General features: G+C 39.3%; 1 protein-coding gene across 7 annotated transcripts in view; it reads left to right on the top strand.

The window, feature by feature from the left end:
- CLASP1 (cytoplasmic linker associated protein 1) overlaps positions 1 to 23,331 on the top strand; it is a 168,521-nt gene that overhangs the window by 107,694 nt on the left and 37,496 nt on the right. For 2 of the 7 annotated variants that reach the window (XM_054070778.1, XM_054070780.1), the window contains 7 exons: positions 4,144 to 4,247; positions 6,655 to 6,678; positions 7,604 to 7,848; positions 11,416 to 11,479; positions 13,053 to 13,216; positions 14,135 to 14,213; positions 15,163 to 15,306. In XM_054070778.1, the coding sequence (XP_053926753.1) occupies positions 4,144 to 4,247; positions 6,655 to 6,678; positions 7,604 to 7,848; positions 11,416 to 11,479; positions 13,053 to 13,216; positions 14,135 to 14,213; positions 15,163 to 15,306 (824 nt within the window). Of the gene's footprint in view, positions 1 to 130; positions 194 to 4,143; positions 4,248 to 6,654; positions 6,679 to 7,603; positions 7,849 to 11,415; positions 11,480 to 13,052; positions 13,217 to 14,134; positions 14,214 to 15,162; positions 15,307 to 22,968; positions 23,065 to 23,331 lie in introns of all 7 variants that reach the window. The other 5 variants (XM_054070779.1, XM_054070781.1, XM_054070775.1 and 2 more) reach the window with 4 other exon arrangements.

Below are 23,331 nucleotides of genomic sequence, written 5' to 3' on the forward strand. Positions count from 1 at the left end.
TCATTTCGCTGTCGCTATGAAACACCTTTACTGGTAGCGGTCACACGCATCCCCTTTGGATTGTGGCATTTGCTGTCTTGGGTTAAATGTGTGTTAATCCTGTGGGTGTTGCCATTCCTTCTACTTGCAGCTTCTCGACGTCATTCCAGGTCCACTAGTGCTCTCTCCACTGCTGATTCTGTTGGGCAGTCAGGTGAACAAGCGCTAACTGCATGAATCCGCTTCTTATCCGTAGTCTTGTTTTACACCATCTTAACATTTGCTGTCACGTGCATCAGCCAGCACTTGGCATGTGCTTCTCACCGCTGGGGGGCTTTCTGTTCCGTTTTGCTCAATGTTGGCTTTTTGTTTTGAATTTCATTTATTGGATGTTTTTAATTTTACATATTTTAGGAACATTGTGAGCAGTGTTTAAACAAAGGGTGATCCAGGGCTTTCTCAATTCTCCTGTAAATTGGATCAGTTGCGCAGCATGGGCTAAATCCTGACTGATGCAGAGTACTTGCAACTTCTGTTTGTATTTCATCTTTAGCAGCGTAGCTGTTCCCAGTACGTAGGACTGGATCCCAGTAGGTTTCAGCCCATTTATTACTGAATATTATGGACTGAAAGTACGTTGTGGGATCCTCTCCAAAATACACGAGAGCAGCAAGAATTAAGCACCTGATGAGCTTTCAAAATGAACTTTGGAGGATAATAAGTGCTGACCCACCCTTCATATAATTCTGAAGGCCTTGTCCAAAGTACAAGGAAGTTGTTTAAAAGATGATTCCCTTAATTTCACTGAGCTTTTGCATCAGAAGATTAATGCTTACATATAAGTAGAAAAATCTGCAGATTCCAGTGGCTTCTTCCTCACCTCTGGATTCACAGTTGCGGAGAACTTGCAAATCCTTTTGGAATCAGGCTATTTCACTGGGAGTCTTAAAAAGAAGTGAATCAAGGCTGCAAGCTTTGGGTCAATAAAAACTTAGTTGTGGGGACAAAGATGATGTCAAAGATGAGTGGGGCTTCATTGTTTGGTTGGAGGCTGAAATTGCGTAAAGAATTAGTGCTGCTGAAAGTTACTTAATTAACCCCCTTCAGGTAGGGAGTGAAAAATACCCTGTTTCTCTTAATTCTAGTTAACTGGCTGTCACTTACCTAAAACTCTCAAAACATTTCCCATGTCAGCTTACTTGGCAGAAATAACGCAAGTTGATTTGACTTTCTGGCATTTTTCAAAGAGACAACTTCAATAGGCATTTAGCAAAAATAACTGAAAAGATTAAAAAAAAACCCCCAACCTCAGTTTTAAACCTTATATTAAGGCTTTGTTTGCATTCCACTTCCTGCAATAGTCGCTTAAAGTTTGGCTCCTGTGATTTAGTACAAAGCATATTGAAGTTGTATATGGTTACTTGTGTCCTTAAAGAAGGTGAAAATCTCCCTGAAAATGTCAAAACTGGGCCAAAAATGGTGGTTGGGAGTTTTCACGAGGTTTGTAACCAGTATAATGGATCTAGACTGGGAGACAAGGAAATATGGCCAAAACTCACTTTGCTCATTTCTTGCCTAGTAATATTGGGCTTGCTTGCACCGGTTATTCCTGAAGCCAGATATATTCCCAGCCCCACGTTAGAGAAACGCTGAGGTTTCTCCTCAAGTCTAACTTCTGCACTCGGGTATGGCATCAGTGTCTTGAGGAGAAGCCCAGAGGGACTTGAGTGTTATGAATTTAAAGATCACTAGGAGAAGTATTTTGGAAAATTCCTTATAGCCATGGAGACAGATAACAGCAAGCATGATGCACCTTACTTAATTTGTTAAAAAAAGCTCCATTTTGTTTCTTTATGCTGGATATTTAAGCTGATCTACAACTGAATTACTTTGTCATTCTGTTCTTCATTTTATAAAAAACCAAACTATCTTCCCTTTTCTAATGTAATACTAAAGTAACGTGAAAACAAATGAAAGTGGTATTTTTGATGCTATGTTATTTCAAAAGTTAAAGCCAAATTTTGATCTCAGTGACAGTTGAGTAATGTTACTGGGTTGGGATTAAATACAAAACTGATTCCAGAACTTGTCTCAACATTTACCGTCCTTGTACCGTACCAGATATCATTTACACTTAAGAAAATACTTGTATTCTGTACATCTTTGCAATGTGTATCTCTGTGGTAGTGACTTTAGTTTTGATCAGACCTTATGCATTATCACCTTCACTGTGCTTCTGCTAAGCATGTACAGACCTTTTCCATTTTGGAGACAAAGGACTATTTCACCTAAATATTTGAAATGATTCTTCAGCACAAGTGCATTAAAAAAGGGGATAGTAATAACACATACAACTTTTATTTCTTTGTGAAACTTTATGATTTGATTACTTTTTGGCAGTAGTTCTATGAAGTTTATTTTTTTCCCTTGTAATGTGTTTTGTAGAAAATGTGTTTTTGTTATGAATCGGAAATGTCTTGTCTGGGTACATGCCTCTGAGAAACAGTAAATTTCGGTAGCTAGCACTTCTATTTGAAATAAATACTAGCCTTCAGTTGTTTGGTTTTTTTGCTCAAAATATTTCAGATTAAAAAAATATCTTCCCTGTTTCCCCCAGCAGCACAACCTGATACACTCGTTAAAGCCTCAGAATTAGGAGAGTAGACTGGCAAACTTCAGCCTCCAATTTAAAATATGGATGTCAGTGTGAGCTAATTCTTTAAAAGATATTTCAGTGCAATAAGTTTGTAAAGAGGAAAGCAAGGAAGTATTGTGATAAGGGCAGTGTTTCCCCCCCAAAATACAGTAAGCTGCTGATTATTATATTTGACCTCAGTTTAATGGAAATCCACAATATAGTTATGCATTTCGATAAACAGTGTTTTTCTGTTGTTAAATTAAATACAGATGATCTAATAAAAGGCCCCTGTGTCTTGATCCCTCTGTCGTGCTTCTTGATGACTGCCTCTGATGAGGCTCTGCTGAAGGCCTATTGAATTCATGCAGCTTGGTTCACGCACCACCGAATTTTCTGGCAAAACTCTTATTGGCATGTGTGGGTGCAGGGGGGCAGAAGTATAAGGTACATCCCAGGAAGGATGTTCCCAGTCCTTCGTGAGTAAAGACAAGCCCATGTTGAAACAAAAATTTCAAATGCCGAAACCAGTCTCTTTCTGTTTATAGACCAGAGCCACGGTCCCAGTAACACGGTGTCTGATCTACCAGCATCTAGAAAGACCGTGCTGCCAGAGCCTGTCCCACGATACTCAGATCACTGATTCTCTCATATCCCTGCTAGCCTGCCTTTCTGAATTTGGCTTTTGCCAAGAAACTAATTTCAGTAACTTTTTTGGCAGACTGGGCAAACTGTAAAGTATCCTAATTAGTATTAATAGTGTAAATAGCTTTTTGGACTAATTCCTGTTAGTCTGGATGCCACTAAGAGCTTTGCTATCAAATTCGATGGGAGAACAGTATTGTTTGATCAAAAATACTGGTTTTGATATAATAGAGCTTATAAATGGTATTTCAGTCCAGTGTATGTTTAAAAAGCTTCTTAAAAACAGTAACAAACCAAAAGTTGGAGTCACTTCACAAGCACATAAATATTATTTTTATACTCTAGGGTGTAGGGGGAGAATTTAGTGGTTAATCAAGCCTTGAAACATAAACAGGCTAATCTGGTGCTGTCAGTCCTGCATCCTTGCCTGGGAAAAAGCTGCAGGATTTATAAGTGCTCAGTTATTAACATGTTCTGATGCTGGGCATGATTTTGTCTCTTTGAAATTAATGAGAAGCTATCTCTTGATTTCTGAGAGTGCCTACTTGGGACTGGCATGTCTACCATATTAAAATACAACTTCAGAATAACTTCCGTTGAGAAAGAAACATGAAATAGATACCCTGCTTCCCAGCTTTAGAAGAATAAAAATATTTTTTTAAAAATAATGCCCTGAGGATCCAAAATTCTCTCTGGGGCCCAACAAACAATAGTTTATTACTTGTTCTAATGGCAAAGTCTCTAGAGCTGTGCATAAAAGCGTTTAGTGGAAAAGCACTGTGAGTTCCCAAAGTCCGTGGGGAGAGCTGCTCAGGCACCTGATTAGGATTCCGAGTGAATGTGAATTCATTTAACAATCCCTTTCAATGTTGTCTTTTGTGCAGACCGGTTTGGACTCGGACAGCCAGGCAGGATGCCTGCTTCCGTGAATGCCATGAGAGTCTTGAGCACAAGCACAGATCTGGAGGCTGCTGTGGCTGATGCACTGGTAAGAGGAAAAATACAAAATGCTTCCAACACCGGAAAGTGGCTTAAAGTTACCTGTACGTACGTTCTCCTCTTTCTAAATAGCTTTGTTCTGACTGTGCAGTGCCTGATGCTGTAGAGTTAGTTGCCTTTTGCTGGCTTTGGGTGTATTGGCAGCAGTATTTGTTTCCTTATTCCATGTTAGTTCTCCGCAGTTGTTACCAAACAGACTGCTGTGCCTCGGTGCTACAGCTTCAGGATGTGTTGAATCAGCTGTTTGTCTTCCACTTTGCTGTCAGAGGATGAATGCGGCACTGTGAGGATGCTCGATACCTGCGGAGTCAGGGATTTCTATCAGTCCCATTACCTGCATGGAGATTGTCAAAAACTACAGTGTTCCCTCTGTTAGTGCTGATTCCTGGTCAGGTTTCAACAAGAACTGAGAATTTCACAAGTTCCTGCGCTGAGTTATTTGCACCTTGCTAGGTACTTGGATTGGCTCATAACATGGCTTGTCTGTAATCAGAACCATCTCCTGCAGTTAAATTGAAGTGTATTTGTCTAGTTTGCTGCTAGTACTTTCAAACATTCAGTGCATTTCAAAGAAAATCTCTTGTAATTTTTAAAAATTTCATTGTGCTGTGTAATCTTGTTGTACTATTATAGTTCTTGGCTAGAGCCCAGAAAGTGCTAAGATAAGTGTTAAGTTAAACCTTTGGATTTACCTTGAGTATTTGGGGGAGAAAGGATGTGTAGAGGCAGGAGCAATTATTGTGCAGCATTAGCTGTGTACCTTGGGTCTTCTCCAGCTCTAAACCTGAGCCGAGAGGAGGATTTCCTGATGTATGTCAAGACAGATATCTTGGTTCTGTCTTATGGATAATGAACCATGTCCGCACAATTTGTGATAAATGTCCTTTCCCCATTTCCTAGTTTACTTTCCATAAGAATGGCTAATATTTTCCCGTTTTCATTTGATTATCACCCCGCTCCTGTCACCTCCATTTCTAGCATTAGAGTACTGCTACAGAAATGTCACTTTTTACAAAATCTACTTTTCCATTAAAAAAAAAAACCCAAGTATTTGTTAATAGTGTAAAGGTAGGACAGTACATAATAGATGGCACTGATGCATTTAGTGGGCTGATATAATTAGTGGCCATTTTCGTTACCAAATACAACAGCTTGTGAGCCAATTTCTGCTCTCAGCACCTCAAATTTGCTACCAGAGCAGTTCAGGAAATAATCATAGGTGATGGTTTGCCTATGTAAAGGAAATCAGCCTGTTTCCCTGAATGTCCATGGTTGCTGAATACAGGTTTCTTGAGGGAGGAGAGGGTCACAGTGTTTCAGTTCACTGCTACTCTGCGAGATCTCTTTAGGTGTGACTTAATCTTCAGGTAGACTCAACAGTTCCCTTTTATCTATTCCACTCTTTTAAACAAAATGACGTTATACTGGAATGTTAAAATCTTAAAGGGTGGGATGCTTAAAAGGTAGATCCTTAAGTCTAGCTGGAAAGCGAGTGGTGATGCTGCTGACTGGTTGATCAATCTGAATTTGTATGACTTCAGGGGATGCAATGTGGTCTTGTTGTCCCCCCCTCTTTCCCACCACCACAATTTGCTCTTTGTCTTGGTTATATTCTCACAACAGAAAATTTACAAACTCTGTTCAGGCTCCTTTTGAGGGAGCTGATGCCAGCTTTTACCCAGCAGCCTTCTTTTCCCTGTAGTTGGAAATGGAAAGTACAGCGGGTCCTTCTGTGAACTCTACTGTCTGTGTACAATTCCTGTTGGATTCACTGCTTGTGTTTGAGAGCTGGATTTGGCCTAAATCCACAGGGTCTATACTGGGAATCAGTGCTTGGATCTGTCAGAAAACCTCAAAGGGTGATGGAAAAGGCCTTTAAGCCAGAGGTGCCAGCCAGGGGGTCTTAGGAAAAGCTGAGCTTCAAAAAAGTGTAGTGTAAGAACTGTGAGTTGAAAGAGAACTTGGTTAAATGTGCTGTACTGGAGATAGTGGCTTCCTGACATCAGAATTTCTTTTCCAAGACTCTAAAAGCAAATGCTACTAATAATGGGTGGGGAAATAAATCACTAACGAAAACTCTGGTATCTTCCAAAGCAGAGTTTTTGAAAAGTAAGCAAAGAGGTGGTGTATATAGATTTGTCATGAAAAAACTTATTAATGGATAATCTTACTTCCAAGCTCCCTAATGGAAATTATAGGCAATGCAAGTAGCGCAACAGTTAGGAGGTAAAGTCAGGTGTTATTGTACCCACTTTTATTTTGCGTAAACTGTATTTTTTTTTTAATTTGCTAAGACACATTTGCTATACATTTTTGTTGCAAAAACAATCCCTACATAAGCTTCTGACATAATTCTCTATGCTTTTTCCCACCCTTCAATATTTTCCTGCCTACAGCTGTTAGGAGACTCCAGGAGCAAGGTACTAGTGCTTTCTTGACTTTTTATTTCTACTTTACAACTTTCCCCACCCTTTTGCTAACGCCCATGATACTGCACTTGAGTTAATTTCTATGTTTCAATCCTGCAGTCCTAGTGGAAGCAAAACTGTGGGCTTCGCAAGTCTAAGAACTACAGGACTGTACGCTGGAAGGAATTCTATAGCAGACACTTGAGAACATAAAAAAATCTTTTTCTGATGCATTGTCTTATCAGTCCTGTTCCCTTAAGAGTTTGTTTTGTAGTATAACATTTTGTTTTTCTCCTATAGTTATTCTAACATTACTTCTGTAAGTATCAAGGTTGTCAAGGATGTACCTAAGGGAACTGGGTCATCTAATGCCATGCTAAGGAAATTACTGATATTTCAATACTCAGTTCCCTTAGCAGCCTCTGGAAAAATCCTAGCGTGATCTAACAGAGAAATTGTCATCTCCTATATCCCAGTGCATTTCTAGAGTCACTTAATTATCAATATCCAAGTGACTGTGCATGCTAACATGGATTCCTTCATCCGTTTCTTTCTTTTTTTTTTTTCTTTTTTTCTTTAAGTAGAGATTGTATCATCATAGAATCTAACAGTGAAACTGACCATTATTGGCATTAGAACAACACACGATTTCATTACCAGCAGCTAATTCCACTGGGTATAAGTGTCTTGCTTTCTTGCTGGGGAAGGCAGGCCCTGCTCCCCTTAGTCACTCAAATGGTCTCATTGAAATCAATGGGATCTGTCTTACTATACTGTGAGAGGTAAGCAGGGCAGTGTTTGGTGACCTCTTTAAAACACGTGTGTCACTATAACAAAAGCATTAGTCTTCCTTTTAATGATTACAGGTAGAATGTTTTTCTTTTGGCATTGATGTACCTGTATATAATCTACTAAGTCTGAGTTTCCTCTTTTCCAGAAAAAGCCTGTGAGAAGAAGATATGAACCCTATGGGATGTACTCTGATGACGATGCTAACAGTGATGCATCAAGCGCTTGCTCGGAGCGCTCCTATGGTTCCAGGAATGGGGGCATTCCACATTACCTGCGGCAGACTGAAGATGTGGCCGAGGTCCTGAACCACTGTGCCAGCTCCAACTGGTCTGAAAGGAAAGAGGGGCTCATAGGTCTTCAGAACTTACTGAAAAGCCAACGGACACTGAGGTGACCTTGATAACTTTATAGTGTTAGTCATTCATGAGAGAGAGCTGTAGTCAGGAATCAGTAATGCTTACCTACCTTACGCTGACAGTAGCTTTCACAGCTGTGAAGGTTTTGTCTCTGCAATGTGGGGCTTTGCTGTTAGAAAAATTTCTGCTATGTCATCAGTATAATTTGTCTTAAATTTGTAGCAGTAATATAGACGGGACTCAGGTAAGTATGTTATCTTCTTTTAGCTTTTCTCTTTCTTGTGAAGGCCTCCAATGGTAGCTGCTTGTTGCAGCACAGTGAGATTTCCCACAATGATGGTAATGTAATTGCACTCAAAGGGTGTTACCCTTTTTAATTAGCCTGTTTGAACCTTCAGTATCTTTTTTCCCCAGCAACTTAGTTGGTGAAGCAAACACTGCACTTATTCTAAAATGGCTCAGGGTGTGTGTGTTTCAAAGATGACATCAGACGATACTTTCAGTATGTTGAGTATACTTTGACTCTTCATGAAGGCTGTGTTAGGTATAATTAAAGATTATTATTTGTAACTCTTGAAAGATCTTTTATCAGAAACTTGAGTCTCCTGTAAATGATGTTATTTATAACATAGAGGGAAGTTTCTGAAGGCAATAAAGTAGGTGTTCCAACTCTAAAACTGTGCTTATGGTAGGAGAGGCAGATTTTTTTCCCTTGTTGAAAGACACATAAACCCTTCATACACCTGTGTCATGGCAAATATTAAAAGAGATCTTAGAATTACCCAGTAGTCATGCGGAAACTTCATATGGCCACAGGTTATGTTAACTGGCTCTCAGGCCATAGGCTTCTCGCCCTTAGTTTACAGTGAAAGTTCTTGGAAACAAGCTGTTTATCTTTTGGCTCCTTTGAAGATAACGTGCACAAATAGCTGCAACATTTTTATTTTCTTATTATGAATAGTATGTACTTAAATTATGACCAAGTTTATAAGTGGTTGTTGTGTGGTTTATAGTGCACCTACTTGGATTTGCGCAATTGTTTCCATTTTAAAAGGCATTTACGGTCGCTGAAAATATTTGTTGTTAACAGACTGAATGAAAATGTACTGAGAGCAGGCCTGGAAAGGTTTTGCCATCATAAGAATATTCCAGCACTTCACATGATGTGGTACAGTCCTTAAAAGGGAAGCGCTACATTTTTTAATATATTGGTAGTTAGAGTCTCTAGATCAGAGATGCTTTTTGATGTGGTCTATTTACAAGTTGTAAAAGATACTTCCCACATATATGCTGTCTTTTGTGGTTTTTTATTCAAATGAATTGTCTGGAAAGTCTCTGGCATCTCGTACACTTGCACAAAAAGGTTGAGTGAGATTTTAATTTTTGTTACAAAGGTGTGTCAGGATGATAACCAAGAGTTTGAGTGCTGTTGGGGACAGTTTAATGGAAGAAATACTGAGACGGTTGGGTGATGAGCTATTTACTCAGATGAGTAGCTCTTAGCAGAATAGAAATGTGAATAGAATTCGGTTATTGTTTTCAGTCCTGCAGGTTGCAGTGTTTGAATTGTATTGCTGTCACTAGTCCCTTAAGCTAGCACGTTTATTTAGCCTCGATCCTGAATAGTTTATAAACCTGTCCCCAAAACTACACCCCTTCAGAGTTATATTTTTAATTTGATATTGGTTTTAGCTCTCTAGATTATATTTCCTTTCAGTCTGCTTCCTTGGTTCAGAGTTGATCTGGTGCCTGCTCTAATGATTAGATTTTTATCACCTAATTTGTTCCCACGGCATCTTGCAGAACATTATCAGGGTGGTTAGTCCAAGGGGCAACTCTGTCTGTCTTCTAATTAAACCTGATATCTTCTATTGTGCTATGACGAATTTAATAGAAGGCAGTGATGTGGCTGCTTTTTCTTTAGTACTCTGAGCTGAAAGATGACAGATCCCATATGAAGTGAGATTTGCGTATCCAGAAAGATGTGCATGCAAAGTGGTGTGGTACTTACCTATCCTCTTTGTCTTGTACAGCGTCGTTTGGCCTAGTCCTCCAAGGGCTTCTTATGGGTCTTGTAAATGAAACAAGACCAACAAGTCCCTTAAGGAAATGTTTTTCCATTGCCTGTTTCAATATAGTACGTGGGTTGTTACCTCAGTGCATGAGCTTTTAGAAAGAGAGACACTTATGCCTGTACTCTTTATGTAACCTTTGTCCAGAAAGAAAATTCGTGAGAGTAGTAAACAGGAGTTCATTCAGAGAGCTGCAGTCTGCATGAGGTCAGGAAAGCCTTGTAGAGTAGTCATTTTGAGACTGCAGTCTCATCCTGAATGCGGCTGACAGCTTGCTCTGGTATCACTACAAAGACTTTTTCCTCTACTTCAGACTCCCAAGTCAGCCTTTCATGCATAGGTTTTTTGAAAAAATGTCCCGTGTTACTTGTAAACAAGCTAACGTAAAGCCATTGCAGACTACTAGCATGTTCTGGCCTCTTCTTTGAAGCTTATTTTGAGATGGAGGGAGATACGTTGGTGGATTGTAGAATTAACATCTTTCTGGAAAGGGAGTACCTGTAGTCGAGACCTGAATGGCTGTTCTCTGAGCAATCCATGTGCATCTCACTAGTTGCTCTGGTTTCATAGTAATTGTGAAAAATATCTAATTGCATCCTCAGTATGCAGGAAATATTACCTATCTTGCTCTGTTTTTGTTTGCACAGTATAGATGCAAAACTTATAAGTTCTTTGACAGTTTGTATTACAGGAAAACTGAGATTTGTGTTGTATTTTCAATACATTGCAAATAAGAGCTTGGGCATCGAACAATTCTACATTTGACTCAAACTCAATATGAAGAGGATTCATATGTCGTTCTTTCCCCTCCCTGTCATAAAAGGAGCATTATTGAGCATCTAATAATCTCCTGTGAATAGGAGCTTACACTTAGATTGTGCCTTGATTAAATTATCTTTGGATTTACCAGGCTGCCCACTTGTTGCTCTTCTAGGTCTATACTTTTGTGTCCTTAATGTGCCTGCTCTCAGGCTTCAGAGTCAGTTCTGGTGTCTGTTAATACTGAGCGATTCTAGACTGATTTTGTTGAAGCTGCTGAGAATTTAGACCTAAGTATTTGATTAGTATATACCCAAACAGCATAAAAGTTCTGCTTGGACTTGAAAATTTAAGTTCCTTGACACAAAGGAGACTTGAGATACCTGTTCCTAGGCTGCAAAAAACCCGTGTTTCACTGAATCAGTGACCTTAATGTGGGCAGAAACTAAATACCTCCCAAAGATGCACAGTTCAAGTTGTCTTCTGCCATCCACAGTATTGAAGAAAATAGAAGCTGCAGAAAATGCAAGTGTCTGGCTTCGATTTATTTTAAAAAAAAATTATTAGATTTCTTAATGTAAGGCTGCTGATCCCAGCAGCTAAACTAAAATAGCAGGTAAGACTTTGCTTCAATTTTCAAAGTTTTCAAAGTGTGACTTAAGTAACATTTAAATAAAGAAGCATAGATTTTTCAGCTGTTAGTATTTACTAGCTTTTTTGCTGCAACGAGAGCTCTAGCATTAATACCATATTTTATTTATGTATTTTAGCCGAGTCGAGTTAAAAAGGCTGTGTGAAATATTTACTCGCATGTTTGCTGACCCTCACAGCAAGGTAAGATCACAAAGACTTGGCTCGTTCTCTTGTGTTACCATGTGTGCACATTTGACACTGTTCCAAGATGAATGTTTTGTATTTCTACCCCTGCCATCTGCCGGAGAAGACTGGCATCTATAAATCTCCTTGATTTTTATCTATTTTACAATGAAGGGATATCTCATTCTCTCTTATGTTGCTAGAACTGGTTACTCTGTGCTTCCTAAGGAGCAGCCCAATGCCTTTTAGATGTCAGCTCCTGGAGTGAGAGATTCAGTGTTTTCTGTAGTTCTCTAGGGGACTGTCTTGGTGGTAGCACTAAAGTGAGGTCCACAGAGGGTGATGAGCCACAGTTCAGCATCACTGGGGTTTGTTTGTTGCACACACCAGAGAACACTATGGAGTCTCAATGATGTATTGTTCTGGATCTCATAAATAATGCCTTTAATATAGCCACTTTGCCTTCTTTGTAACACTGACCTTGGAAATTAAACGCTGGGGCATGGATTTACAGACATCTCTTAAGAAGCGAGCTAGGGGATGGGGAAATTGGGCCCACAGGCACTTTCAGACCCAGTGGTCTTCTGTTGACAGGTAAGCGGGAGCAGGGAGAGGGAAAAACAGTTTCATGCTCTTGCCTGAGGTTCGCTGGTTGAGGGCAAACAGTAATGTCTGGGGAGATACATCTGCTGTTGGGTTAAATACAGTTTTAGAAAGAGTAAGTTGTATAAATATTTGTACCTCAGACCAATTTGTAAACAATTTCTAATAAAGGTGGAAACCTCCTGGCCAAACACAGTTGTCTGTCACAGGTCTTGCTCGAAGTGTGCATTTTTGACAGTAATTATAGTCCAGACCAGCTGTCCTTGCACGCCTCCGAGTGTGGCAGTTCCTACCTGTAAGGCCTAATGCTCTGGCTCTCAGAGGTTCAGAAGATGTTATCATAAGCGTGAAGTTGTAGCTATTTGTTTGCAAGATATTTCCAATTTCTGAGGAAGGTGAGGGTTTATTGTGCACTGGACTCAAATGTGTCCTCTTTGGCAGTGGGATTGTTCATTTGCACTGCTTTTATAAAATTATTGCTGCAAACTCATTAGTTGTGGTGTTAAACACATGTAAGCCTTGGTACATATAAACATATTACTTTTGAGTGGGGAGACTGGATCTGATCCAAGGTATAGAATATTATAAGGAACTCCACTGAGAAGAGAGTGTATTTTAAGGAAATGTGAACTTTCAATGAATGCATCTTTTATCTGTTGACAAATTGCATCTGAACAACCAGCCTTGATCACTATGTGTGCTAACGAGTGGTTTGTTTCGTTGCATGGCCTGCTTTGCTGTGGAATTCACAAAAGAGAGTAAGTGTATTCTACCCCCTTCCTTCATTTGTTTCATGTGGTATTTTAATACGACACATTTTAGACATGTCTTGTATTTTTTTTTCCAGAGTAATGTAGTCACTAAAATAATTCATTTGTGAGACTGTCTATAACAAAATCATCCTGAAACTCAGTGTAAACCCCTCCCCTTTGATTATTTTTATTTACATCGTGGTATTCCTTTTTTGTGACATTTGTTTTGTTTATAGGTCTTCAGCATGTTTCTGGAAACCTTGGTTGATTTCATCATCATTCATAAAGATGACTTGCAGGATTGGCTTTTTGTTCTCCTCACCCAGTTGCTGAAGAAAATGGGAGCGGATTTGCTGGGGTCTGTGCAGGCAAAGGTTCAAAAAGCTCTGGATGTCACCAGGTACAGTACTCGGATGGCAAATGTTGCGGAGGTTTTGCAGGATTAGAGGAAGGCATCTAATGAACATTTTAGAAACCTAGTAGTGTCATATGTTTTGAGAGCTCAGTCTTGATGAATACCAGAATAAAGGAGAACAAAGTTATGTCACAGTATTTCAAGCATTGAATTAAAAAGGCCTTTCTTTTTCTAAATAGAAAACTTGAACGCATAACATTTAAAACGTGTAACTGATAGTTTTTGTTAATTTTTGGGGTTTTTTTGGTGTGCATATGCTTCAATATCAGTTTTCATTCGGATTATGTATTTGCAGTATTCAGAATTTGAATGATGCTTTGCAGCAAAGTTCAAAGCATCTTTCATGTGTTCAAACAGCAAATGAAGGTTGTATCAGGATAAGACCTTGCGTGCTGCTGCAGTGTACACGCCAGTTCTGTAGTCTGTCCTTTTCTAAGGACGTCCAGCACAGGACACTCTTACGATAAAGTTGAGCTTGTCTTGGAAATTAAATAATTAAGAAAGAAATAGTAGTAATCCAGGAAGAGATAGCATAGAGGAGGGGAAAAGAGAAGGGAGATTAAAACCATTTATAAACCTTGAGGAAAAAGATGAACTGGTCTGTTACTAGAGATAAGGGTACAAATAACAGCCTGAAATGAAGAAGGAATGAATGAGTGTGCCAAAAGCTGGATAAATGTACAGAGAGCAAGTAGAGGAAGAGTGTATAAAGGTATTGATTTAGCATATTTTGGTAGGATTAAATTAATAATCCCCAGATTTGGAGTCTGTCTAGTTGATGGTAAAGTTAAGAAGAAAAGCACGGTAGGTATTTAAATCTGTTCTGTAAGCTTTAATGTATTGTGTTAATTTAGTCCTGAAAAATTGTTGCATTACATTTTTGCCTTTGTTTTCTTTGGACAGAGATTCTTTTCCATTTGATCAACAATTTAACATTTTGATGAGGTTTATTGTAGATCAGACCCAAACACCAAACCTGAAGGTTGGTATCAAAAGTCTTTTCACTAAAGCATCAACATGGTTGTCTTTCCTTGCCATGTCGGGCATAGAACTCCTGACAGTATAACTAGTCCTAACTACCTGCATGATGTAGAAATTCTGTTTGCAATCTTGATTAACTCTTTCATTCTCCTTTTTAATAAATCTAAATATCTTTAGAACAGGACCCTGTGACTCGTCACGAGTCAGTAAAAGTTGAGCGTTAGGGACACTGAATGTATTAAAATTCCTCTTCACCCTGGTCTTGGTGGGAAGAAAACCTGTCTATGAAGGACAGAAGGAACCAGACTCAGTCCGAAAAGCTGGAAACTTGGGACCATAGGCACATTTGCTTGTTGCACAGGTTGGGCATATGGCAAGTAAGGTTTGGGGGGGGCAAAAAAAATAACCAGAGCTTTCTTTTACTGAATCCTCCCAAGGGGATGCTGTTCTGCAGACTCTTTTTCAGGAGATTGTTGTTTCAAGACTGTAGGAACACTGTGAACTCTAGAAATTGTACATATTTATCTTCCAAAGATATGACAAATGACTCAAGTATTCTTTCTTCAGTCTCCTGAATTTTGGATCTTTTAAGATTCCAGCATCAGGCATTTGGTTTGAGACCAAAAGCTGTGTTTTGGCATCTGGAACAATAACCTCTGGTGGAAACACCGTGGTAGGGCACTGATTCACTTATGCAAATGCACAAGCAGACGTATCTATTTCAAGACAGTTCTTATAGACCATGCCAGACTCTTAATACATGAAATTTGTCATGGGTAAGAGTTGCTCTTGGTTTTTGAAACATGCTATAGAGACATATCACAGGGATATTTGTTCCTCTAAACGTGACCTAGGTCTTGTCAATCTGCAGTGGCATCTGTTTATCATGGGATAAATTAATCCTTGACAGCTTATGAGATAAGAAATCCTTTTTTTTTTTTGCTTTTCAGGTGAAAGTTGCTATCCTGAAATATATTGAATCCTTGGCAAGACAGATGGATCCAACAGACTTCGTGAACTCCAGCGAGACTCGACTTGCCGTATCTAGAATTATAACTTGGACAACAGAACCAAAGAGCTCAGATGTGAGAAAGGTAAGCCAGAATGGTGAAGTATTTGCAGTAATTATTGTTCTTCCAAAAAAACTCAAGGTAAAAAACCAACAAAAACCAGTCATAAAGGTAATGGAAAATTCAGTAGTTACATTCTAATTAAAAAAAAATTATTTTACATACCTTTCTGTCTAAACCAAATTGCCAATTCAGTAAAGACACGTTTCTGAAGTATGCCTTCATTTATTTTTTTTCTAGTATGTACTTAGTTGTGTTATTTTTAGCTACTATTACCATGCAAAAAGAGATCATAGTTTGAAAATGTGCCCTTTGTTGTGCAGTCTGGAAATATCTCTAGGTTTTTATTTATTTAGTGAAGGCTTTGTGCTTTGTTAGTCTCAAATGAAATCTAGCACAACTTTATTGTTAAAAGAAAGTAAACAAATCAGTAAGCTGCCAGGGCCTCTCAGCTCTTTTCTTTTAAGAGCTGTGTGTTCATCTCAACTTGGAAAAAACTGGCACATTTAGGTCAGGCCTGAGTAATACAGTTACGTTGTTCTTTATCTTGCTGTAGATGCAAGTGTCAGGCAAGCTGAAATGGGCAGATGGTGATACTCATCTCTCCCAAGAGAAAAGTGAGACTTCTGTACCTGGTGTCTGTAACACGATTTAAAATTACCTTCTCTTTCCAGCCCAGATGTAGAAATAGATTTCAGTAGGAGTTAAAAGCTTTGAGATGTACTTAGATTTAAAAAAATTTAGAATTTCAGAATGTAATGTTCAGCATTTCAGAATGTAAAAATTGTATGAGAAGTTTATGTTCTATATGAACTTAAAATGTTAATTAATACTGGAATAATATTTTATGCCTTTGGAAATAAGAAAATTATATTTTTATTAGTGATTATTTGATTCTCATTGAAATATCACTGGGTATCAAAGGTGCTGCAGCTGTAGCATTATCTGATAGGTTCAAGGCTGCAAGGCAACTTTTTGGGTGTGCACTGTTTGCTTTCTGGTGTACAGCTGACTGGAGGTCTAGAGAAAAAGTCTCATCCTCCTTTTTCTGAAGACTTTCTGCAACGATTATTCACACCAGTGGGACTCAAATTTACTTCTGTAACATAGTCTGCCTCTGGAAAGAAAGGGTGACTTAATAAATCCTGAACTTAGATCAGGAACGTGCATTTTTATTTTGAAGTTTCCATCTACAAAGCCAGAAAGAATTGAACAGGCAAGGACGCTGCTTCTATGTTACAGTTCAAGTAAACCTCAAGCAGTTTACTCTGCTGGTGGTCTGAGAGGGAGCTGTACTTAATTTAAGTAGAAATATACCTTGAAAAGCAAAATCTCTGCATCTTGCTCAGCAGAAGAGATATTTCACCATTAGGGGTCATCATTGCTGCGTGCAAAATTGAGTGAAGAGTATCTGCAGTAGCTTAAAAAATTGGCTGTTGCTGTGAAGCTGTGGGGAGCAGGTGTTCACAGTGTGATGTCCATCCTTCTATCTGTTCCAAAGATGTGCAGAGCTCTGGCAAAACCTCCAGCAAACTCCACCGGAGCAGTACCTGGGCAGGTGTCCTGGGGGCTGATGAAAGATTACTGAATCTAAATTCTTATTAAACCTGCATGTGACTTGGATTTGCCTTTGGTGCCTCTAGCTTCCAGATAAATCATTACACTGATAAGCTTACGTAGGCTGCTGAAAATGAGTGCCCAGGTGATCTTTATTTCATTATATTGTTGCTGTTCTATGATTTTATTAAGAACATAGTACAAACCAGGGGCTTTAGAAGAAACACTGCAGCAAAGGATTTATAAGCAATCTTTGGCCTTTAGCTCTGTCAGGACTGTAGTTAACAGACTAATAAAGCCGTTATGCAGTAATGAACTGGATTATTGAGGGCACCAACCCAGCCAGGTGAAATAGTCTAAAGAACACAATTAAGAAAGTGTCCTTCTTTTTTGGAGACTAGAACTTGGACAAAAAGTACTTTTTTAATATCAAGATGATTCATTTAAAGATTAGAAGATTCTGTCCTTGTGAAACACAGTACGATGGCTTTCAAGATCTGAGGTTTTCTAAGAGTAGAGCAGACCATGCCTAGTAAGCATTGTCACAACCTAAAATAGCAGTTGAAGTTATGGAGGAGAGGGAGGAGAACCAACTCTGTCTTCAAATGATCAGAGTAATACAAGAAGCCTGTAAAAGGTGTAAAATAAGGTATTTTTTTTCAATAGAATCTGGATTTGAGACCACCAGTGCGATCAGCTCAGCTCCTGGAAGATGGCTAACAACAAACTTTAGTTGTGGTACTGAGGAGTCTTGGCTGGCGTAGTCCAGTCTATGCTACTGCATAGGGGACTTGGTGGAACAGCGATGCCAGTGCTCAGCTGCTCGTGGAGACAGGGACTCTTTCCCTTAAGAGGTGTAGTCCCACGGCCAGTGTGGTTCTTGTCCAGATTTGAGTTACTGAATGCCACCTTAATGCAAGTAGCATCTCTGTGTGTGTGATGTCCATGCTGTTCTGCCTGGATTTTACCTTTGAGCAGATGCAGGTAAAACAAGCTTGCTTGTGTTGAAGTATTTAAATGATCTCTGCCAATGGGGAAAGCACGTGGCTGCTGTGTACATGTGATAATTAGTCATGTAGATCTGATCCCGTGGTAGCAACCAAGGGGTCTGTTCAAGAAAAGGATTATGTTTTCAGTAAATAGTGGGATTATCCTTTTATTAGTAATCATGTGTCCATTACTGTTATTCACTGTGTGTTATGGTGGTAGAAGTCTCCGCCCTGTAGTGTTAAGGTGCTGGAGAAATAGAGCAAAAAGTAGCAAAAGTGACATTTATTCAAAATACCTTTTTCAAACTGAATGATCCAGCTTTATTAATAAATTTTTATACTCTTCTGATGACTAACTGAGCACACTTCACTTGTCTGACACCTCCCTTGAACTACAGACTGTGTTTTATAGCTACTGAAATCAGAAAAGAATCCTTAGTCAAAGGAAATACTGTTGTGCATAAAGCAGTTTGTGTTCTCATGAGGATTGATATCTTTAGCTAAACATAAACTCTGTTATCACAAGGAAAACATGATGTACTTTAAGGAACATACACTTGATATTACATAGTGTCATTGACAAAACGTCGTGATTCAGTCTCGGGGCAGAAACCATATAAGCTGCTGATAGCCATGAACTATGTACGGTCAAAATTATTGTCAAGTTTTATATTTAAAATAAGGTGATCCACAGTGTGCTACAGGTAAATATTTGTCTTGTTTTAAAGATTGTTAATACTCTGGGTGTTTACCGTGCATTCAGGTTAGGATTTACTTCCTGCAGGCAGTGCTAAAAGAAAGGTGAAAGGCATTTGTCCTCCATGCTGGACAAAAGCCATTAGGTAGGAACAAGTAATGCAGCATTGTGTGGAGACATGGAATGAATGTGGTTCCAGTGCAAGGAGAGCACCTGTTGATACATTTCCGCATATACAGCAGACTCGCTGCTTTTACCCCAAGCAGAACGTATTGATGGGCAGGGTGCACATCAGGATTTCAGATAACTGAGCTCTGATTTTCATTGTCCTAGTGTCTAACCTTGTGCAATGCACCTGACTTTCCTCTGCCTTGGTTTATTATTCTGTGTAACTGGGTGTTTATTCTGATTTTTGCTCTGGAAAATGTTTAAGAATTAATGAAATTATTGCACAAAAGCCAGTTAATTACCGCACAGAAAAGTAATACAAAATGGCAATGCGAATTCCACGATGACAGGTCTGAGGACATTAAGTTAGTAACTTCACCATGTTATCACTCATATTGTCAGCAAAGTTATTGTGCAATCCTGACGTAGGTGAAGTGCTTATTGAATTTGGATGACAGGTTTGGGCTCTGCATGGGAAAATACTTTGATCTTGGAAAAAAGCCATCACTTTGAGAATGGAAATTAAAATGAGGCTTCTGATTTGGCTCTGACCAAAGCCTAAAGGAGGCTCATGTCCAAGGCTCAGGTGAATGGAAACTTTTATTAAACATGAGTGCTCAGCATTTGAGGGGGTGGAGTTGTCTGTGGGGGCATACGAGATCTTGCCTTTTAGGAGGATCTTGTACAGGCTGAAGGGGAACAAGGCCTTCTGAGGAGAGGGGGCAGTGATACTGCCTACCATCTTGTTAATCAGCCAAGCCCTGGTCTTAACGGTAAAGAACAAGATCTGTATTGCTTGATTGTCATTGGTATTCAGGGAAGAAGAAATTTTTTCCTTTGTGCCAGATTCTTACATGGCACTTCTGTTGATGAAACATTCCTATAGGAGCTTTATTTTACAACCTGAATATATTTTTACATGTTATGGGCAACCACATGTCGTTCTGCCTTCCACCTAGGTAAGTGGGAAAACTTCCAACTATCCCACTTGTTTCTGAGTTTGGCAGCTGCCCTTGAATACAGACAGTGGATGGAACTTGATCAGAAACTGCAACCACTGCTGTGAATCAAGAAGCCCAGGAGAGTGCTTGTGTTACTGTGCTTTACATGAAGATGAAGTCCCCCTCAGATCACCTAGGGGTAGGGTCCTCCTTGGATTATCACCACTGGTTTACAGATGAAGTGTAGAGATGTCCAAAGAAAACAAGTTTGGAATTAGATTTCTGTTCCTAAAACTGATTAACTGAGAAACTGTTTCTGAGTGATACTAGAAGATGAGGCAGAATTCAGAGAGAAACCTGCAGGTCAACGAATTAGCTCTTCACAGGCAGTAAAGATTTATTTACTTCATTAACTAGTAGCCCTAGATGTCATTTCTCGAAAAATATTGATATTGTGACTTCGATAGGGAAATCATGTCTATAAATAAGGCCCAGAGTAAGTATCGGTTAAATAACACCGTGATGCCTATTGGAGGTCCCACAGGAAAGCAAACACTGCCAAGGAAATTAAATCGAGCTCCTTTGCAACATGATGCCATGAGATGTCTAAACTCTGTCCTGGAGCTTTAATGTTCCATCTAGCATCAGGGTGATTTGAGCAACTCTGGGGAAGAAGCTTCACTGTAAAAGCATTCCAAAAGACTCGTAGGGAGCCGACGTGGCATTCATGTTTACTGGTGTTGGGACATAAACACTGTTCGTCATGGCCTGTTAATGGCAGCAGCAGCAAAGAGGGTGTTCGCAGAAATGCTTTTGAATGGCAAATTGTTTTAATATTCCCCCATCACAGACCCTTACCTTTCTGTGTGGGAGGTTTCTTTGGCACTCTTGCTATGCTTCTACGTCATATTTGTGAACCTCGTGAACTCCATGAAGAAACAAGTTACAAGAGACCCAGCCCTTAAACTCCTTATGGAATCTAAAATAGGACCATGTCCATACCACTGAGGTCCGCCTTTTAGCCAAAGGGTATTCCTAAACAAGTCAAACTTAGCCTAAATGCACAGAGGAACTCCTTTCAGGCATTTGCGTATAATCAGCATTAGGAAAAATAGCGGGCTTCAGCGTTTACTTGATTTAATGCTGTTAGAACAGAAAGGATCTCTGTGTCCTAGCTGTGTTTCCAAAATAGGAGCCATAATTTTCTGTTTGTTTTGAATTTGATGCTAGAGAGCTATGAAAGCCCAAATGTTTTTAGTGTATGCAGTGTAAGGAAAATGGCTTTTCCCAACATTAGTGGCTAGAAAATCATGATGTGCTTGTTGTGGAAGCATGGTGCTGAGGTAGGTTTCCTTCAAATGAATCTCTGTTTATACAGCCTTCTAGTATCCTTTGAGTTGAAAGCACTTTGTAATGTAAGCACAATTTCTTGGTTTGCTTAAAACAGGTAAGAGCTAGTACGTGATAATACGAGATTAGAAGGAATTTCTTCATAGAATGTATTATACTTATGCTTATATTACGTGTATGGGTAAGTTTGTTCTTGCCATTTATGGAAATATACACACATCTCCATAGGTACAGGTGATGTATCTATTTTGAAAATCAGGACTAGAGGTGATATTTACATAATGCATTGTAGAGCTGTGTTCTCAGCACTGTGGATAAGTCTGCTGTGCTTATTCTAGCATTTTGAAACTCCGTGCAGATTAAAGGGCCTGTTTTTATTGCAAACAATCTTACTTGGTAGCCTCTTTTAAAATTTCTCAGCTTGTATGTGGTAATCCGCCTTTCAGAATTCAGACCTAGATCATGCTAGACTTACAATAAGAGTTTCTTAGTTGTTCATGAAATATAACCTACCTTTCTAGTCCAGAAACCTTTTTTTGCAACATTTGCCATTTTGTAAGGAGTGAAGTTTCTTGGAGTAGCATTCATTGACTTGACTTCTAAGGTATCATCTAGCTGTCCCGAAATACCGAACGTTTTTGCTGTAGTCTTTGGAGTGCCCAGGATGCAAAAGAATAATCCACACATAGAGTTGTAACCCATTGTACAGCAGTAATCTGATTGTGATGATTTGGTGCCACATGATTTTTGCTGTCACTTGTTTGAAATGTGTTTGACACATGTAATGCAACCATTAGTGACTTGTAAAATCCTTTCATTATAGATTAAGTGTGTGGTGTCTAAAACACAGTAACAATATGGATTTAATCTGTACGTGAATTCTGTATGTAAATCTGTTAAATAAATTCTTCCTTTTCAGGATGTGAATGCAAACAGCATATTCTCAGAAGTCTTTTGGAAAAGTGGTGTGTTTAAAAACTTGAGTTCAAGCTAACGTGCTTGGATTATGTATAAACTGATGAAGCCATTGTGCTTCATATTACCATATCAGTGATGTGGATGTCCATACTCATCTGATTCTAGACCTGAAAAGAGAACAAGCAGGAGGTTTGGTAGATAATTTGTTAGCTTAATGCCAGCTAACACTTAAATGTCTGCTGGAAAGTATACTTAATTAACACTTGTTTAGAGCCTGCAAACACTCTTAGTAGATGTACATTAACTCAGTTAACATAAGCTGCGCTCACTGGAGAATCGAAGCATTGCCCTGTGCCAATGTGTGCTAATACAAGCTGCCTAACGTGTCATTGCTGCCTCTTGATCTCAAGTGAATCGATACTTGATCTGCAGCTTAATATGATTCCAAGTGATGTGAGAATGCTTCTCTGTTCCAGTGTGCCTTAAATTATTCAAACCACATTTGCCTTAGACTAGATGGCAAAATGAATGATGCATACAGAGTATGATTGTACTTATCAAAAGGGAGATCAGACTGATGCCCACACTGGAATTGTGAGTTTGCAAGTTCTTAACTCCTCCCTCCTCTCAACTTAGAGAGGGATGTCTGCAAGGGTGGGTGCAAGCAGATGCAAGCACCTAATTCCCCTGTGCCTGGATGGCCTGATGCAAGTCCTGGTGCCCTCTCAGTGCAGCGCTGCCAAACCTCTATGCCTCAGCAGAGTTTTTCAGGTGGTTCTGGAGACCATCAGAAGGCCGCCAAAGCAAAGTCGTGTAGGAGTACCAAGGGAGGATCCATGAGCTTGAGAGTTGTGGGTGAACTTCGAATTTTGAGCCAGTGCTGCCCTCTGCTGAAAGGAATGCTCTTCTGGTTAAATCAAATATTAATGCTTTATTGTTACTTGAAATTAAGCAAGCAACTGATTAACTCTTCTGCAAAAAGATAGCATGTGTACTGTTTAGATGATTTTAGTTGAAATATATATTTTCTCTAAATAATATCAACTTTCCTGTTTGTCAAACCCAGACCATGCATAGTTGGGTGGGTGAGGATTTGCCAGCTAGGACAACTACAGCTTCCTCAGGGCCCGGTGAAGGAAACTTGGAAGAGAAATGTAAACAGGTAGACTAAAAGCTGTGTGCACTAATCACACTAATCGTGTTTTGCAGTCTCAACTCAACTGTCTAGCTGTGTAAAGAGGTCTTGAATGGGAGCCTGAAAAAAGCGTGTGTGTCTGTCAAGTAATTTTTGGCTTTGGTGTGCTTTTCTGTAAACTCTCTTGTTGTAGTCCCTTATTAAAAATCCGGATATTAGGTCTTCTCCTTTTACAGGGCTGAAGGTGTTGTGAGCCCGTCTCCAATAGAATTTTGACTAACTTGAAAACTGCTT

This window comes from Cuculus canorus, chromosome 6, assembly GCF_017976375.1.
Source record: "Cuculus canorus isolate bCucCan1 chromosome 6, bCucCan1.pri, whole genome shotgun sequence".
NCBI classification, from domain to species: domain Eukaryota; kingdom Metazoa; phylum Chordata; class Aves; order Cuculiformes; family Cuculidae; genus Cuculus; species Cuculus canorus.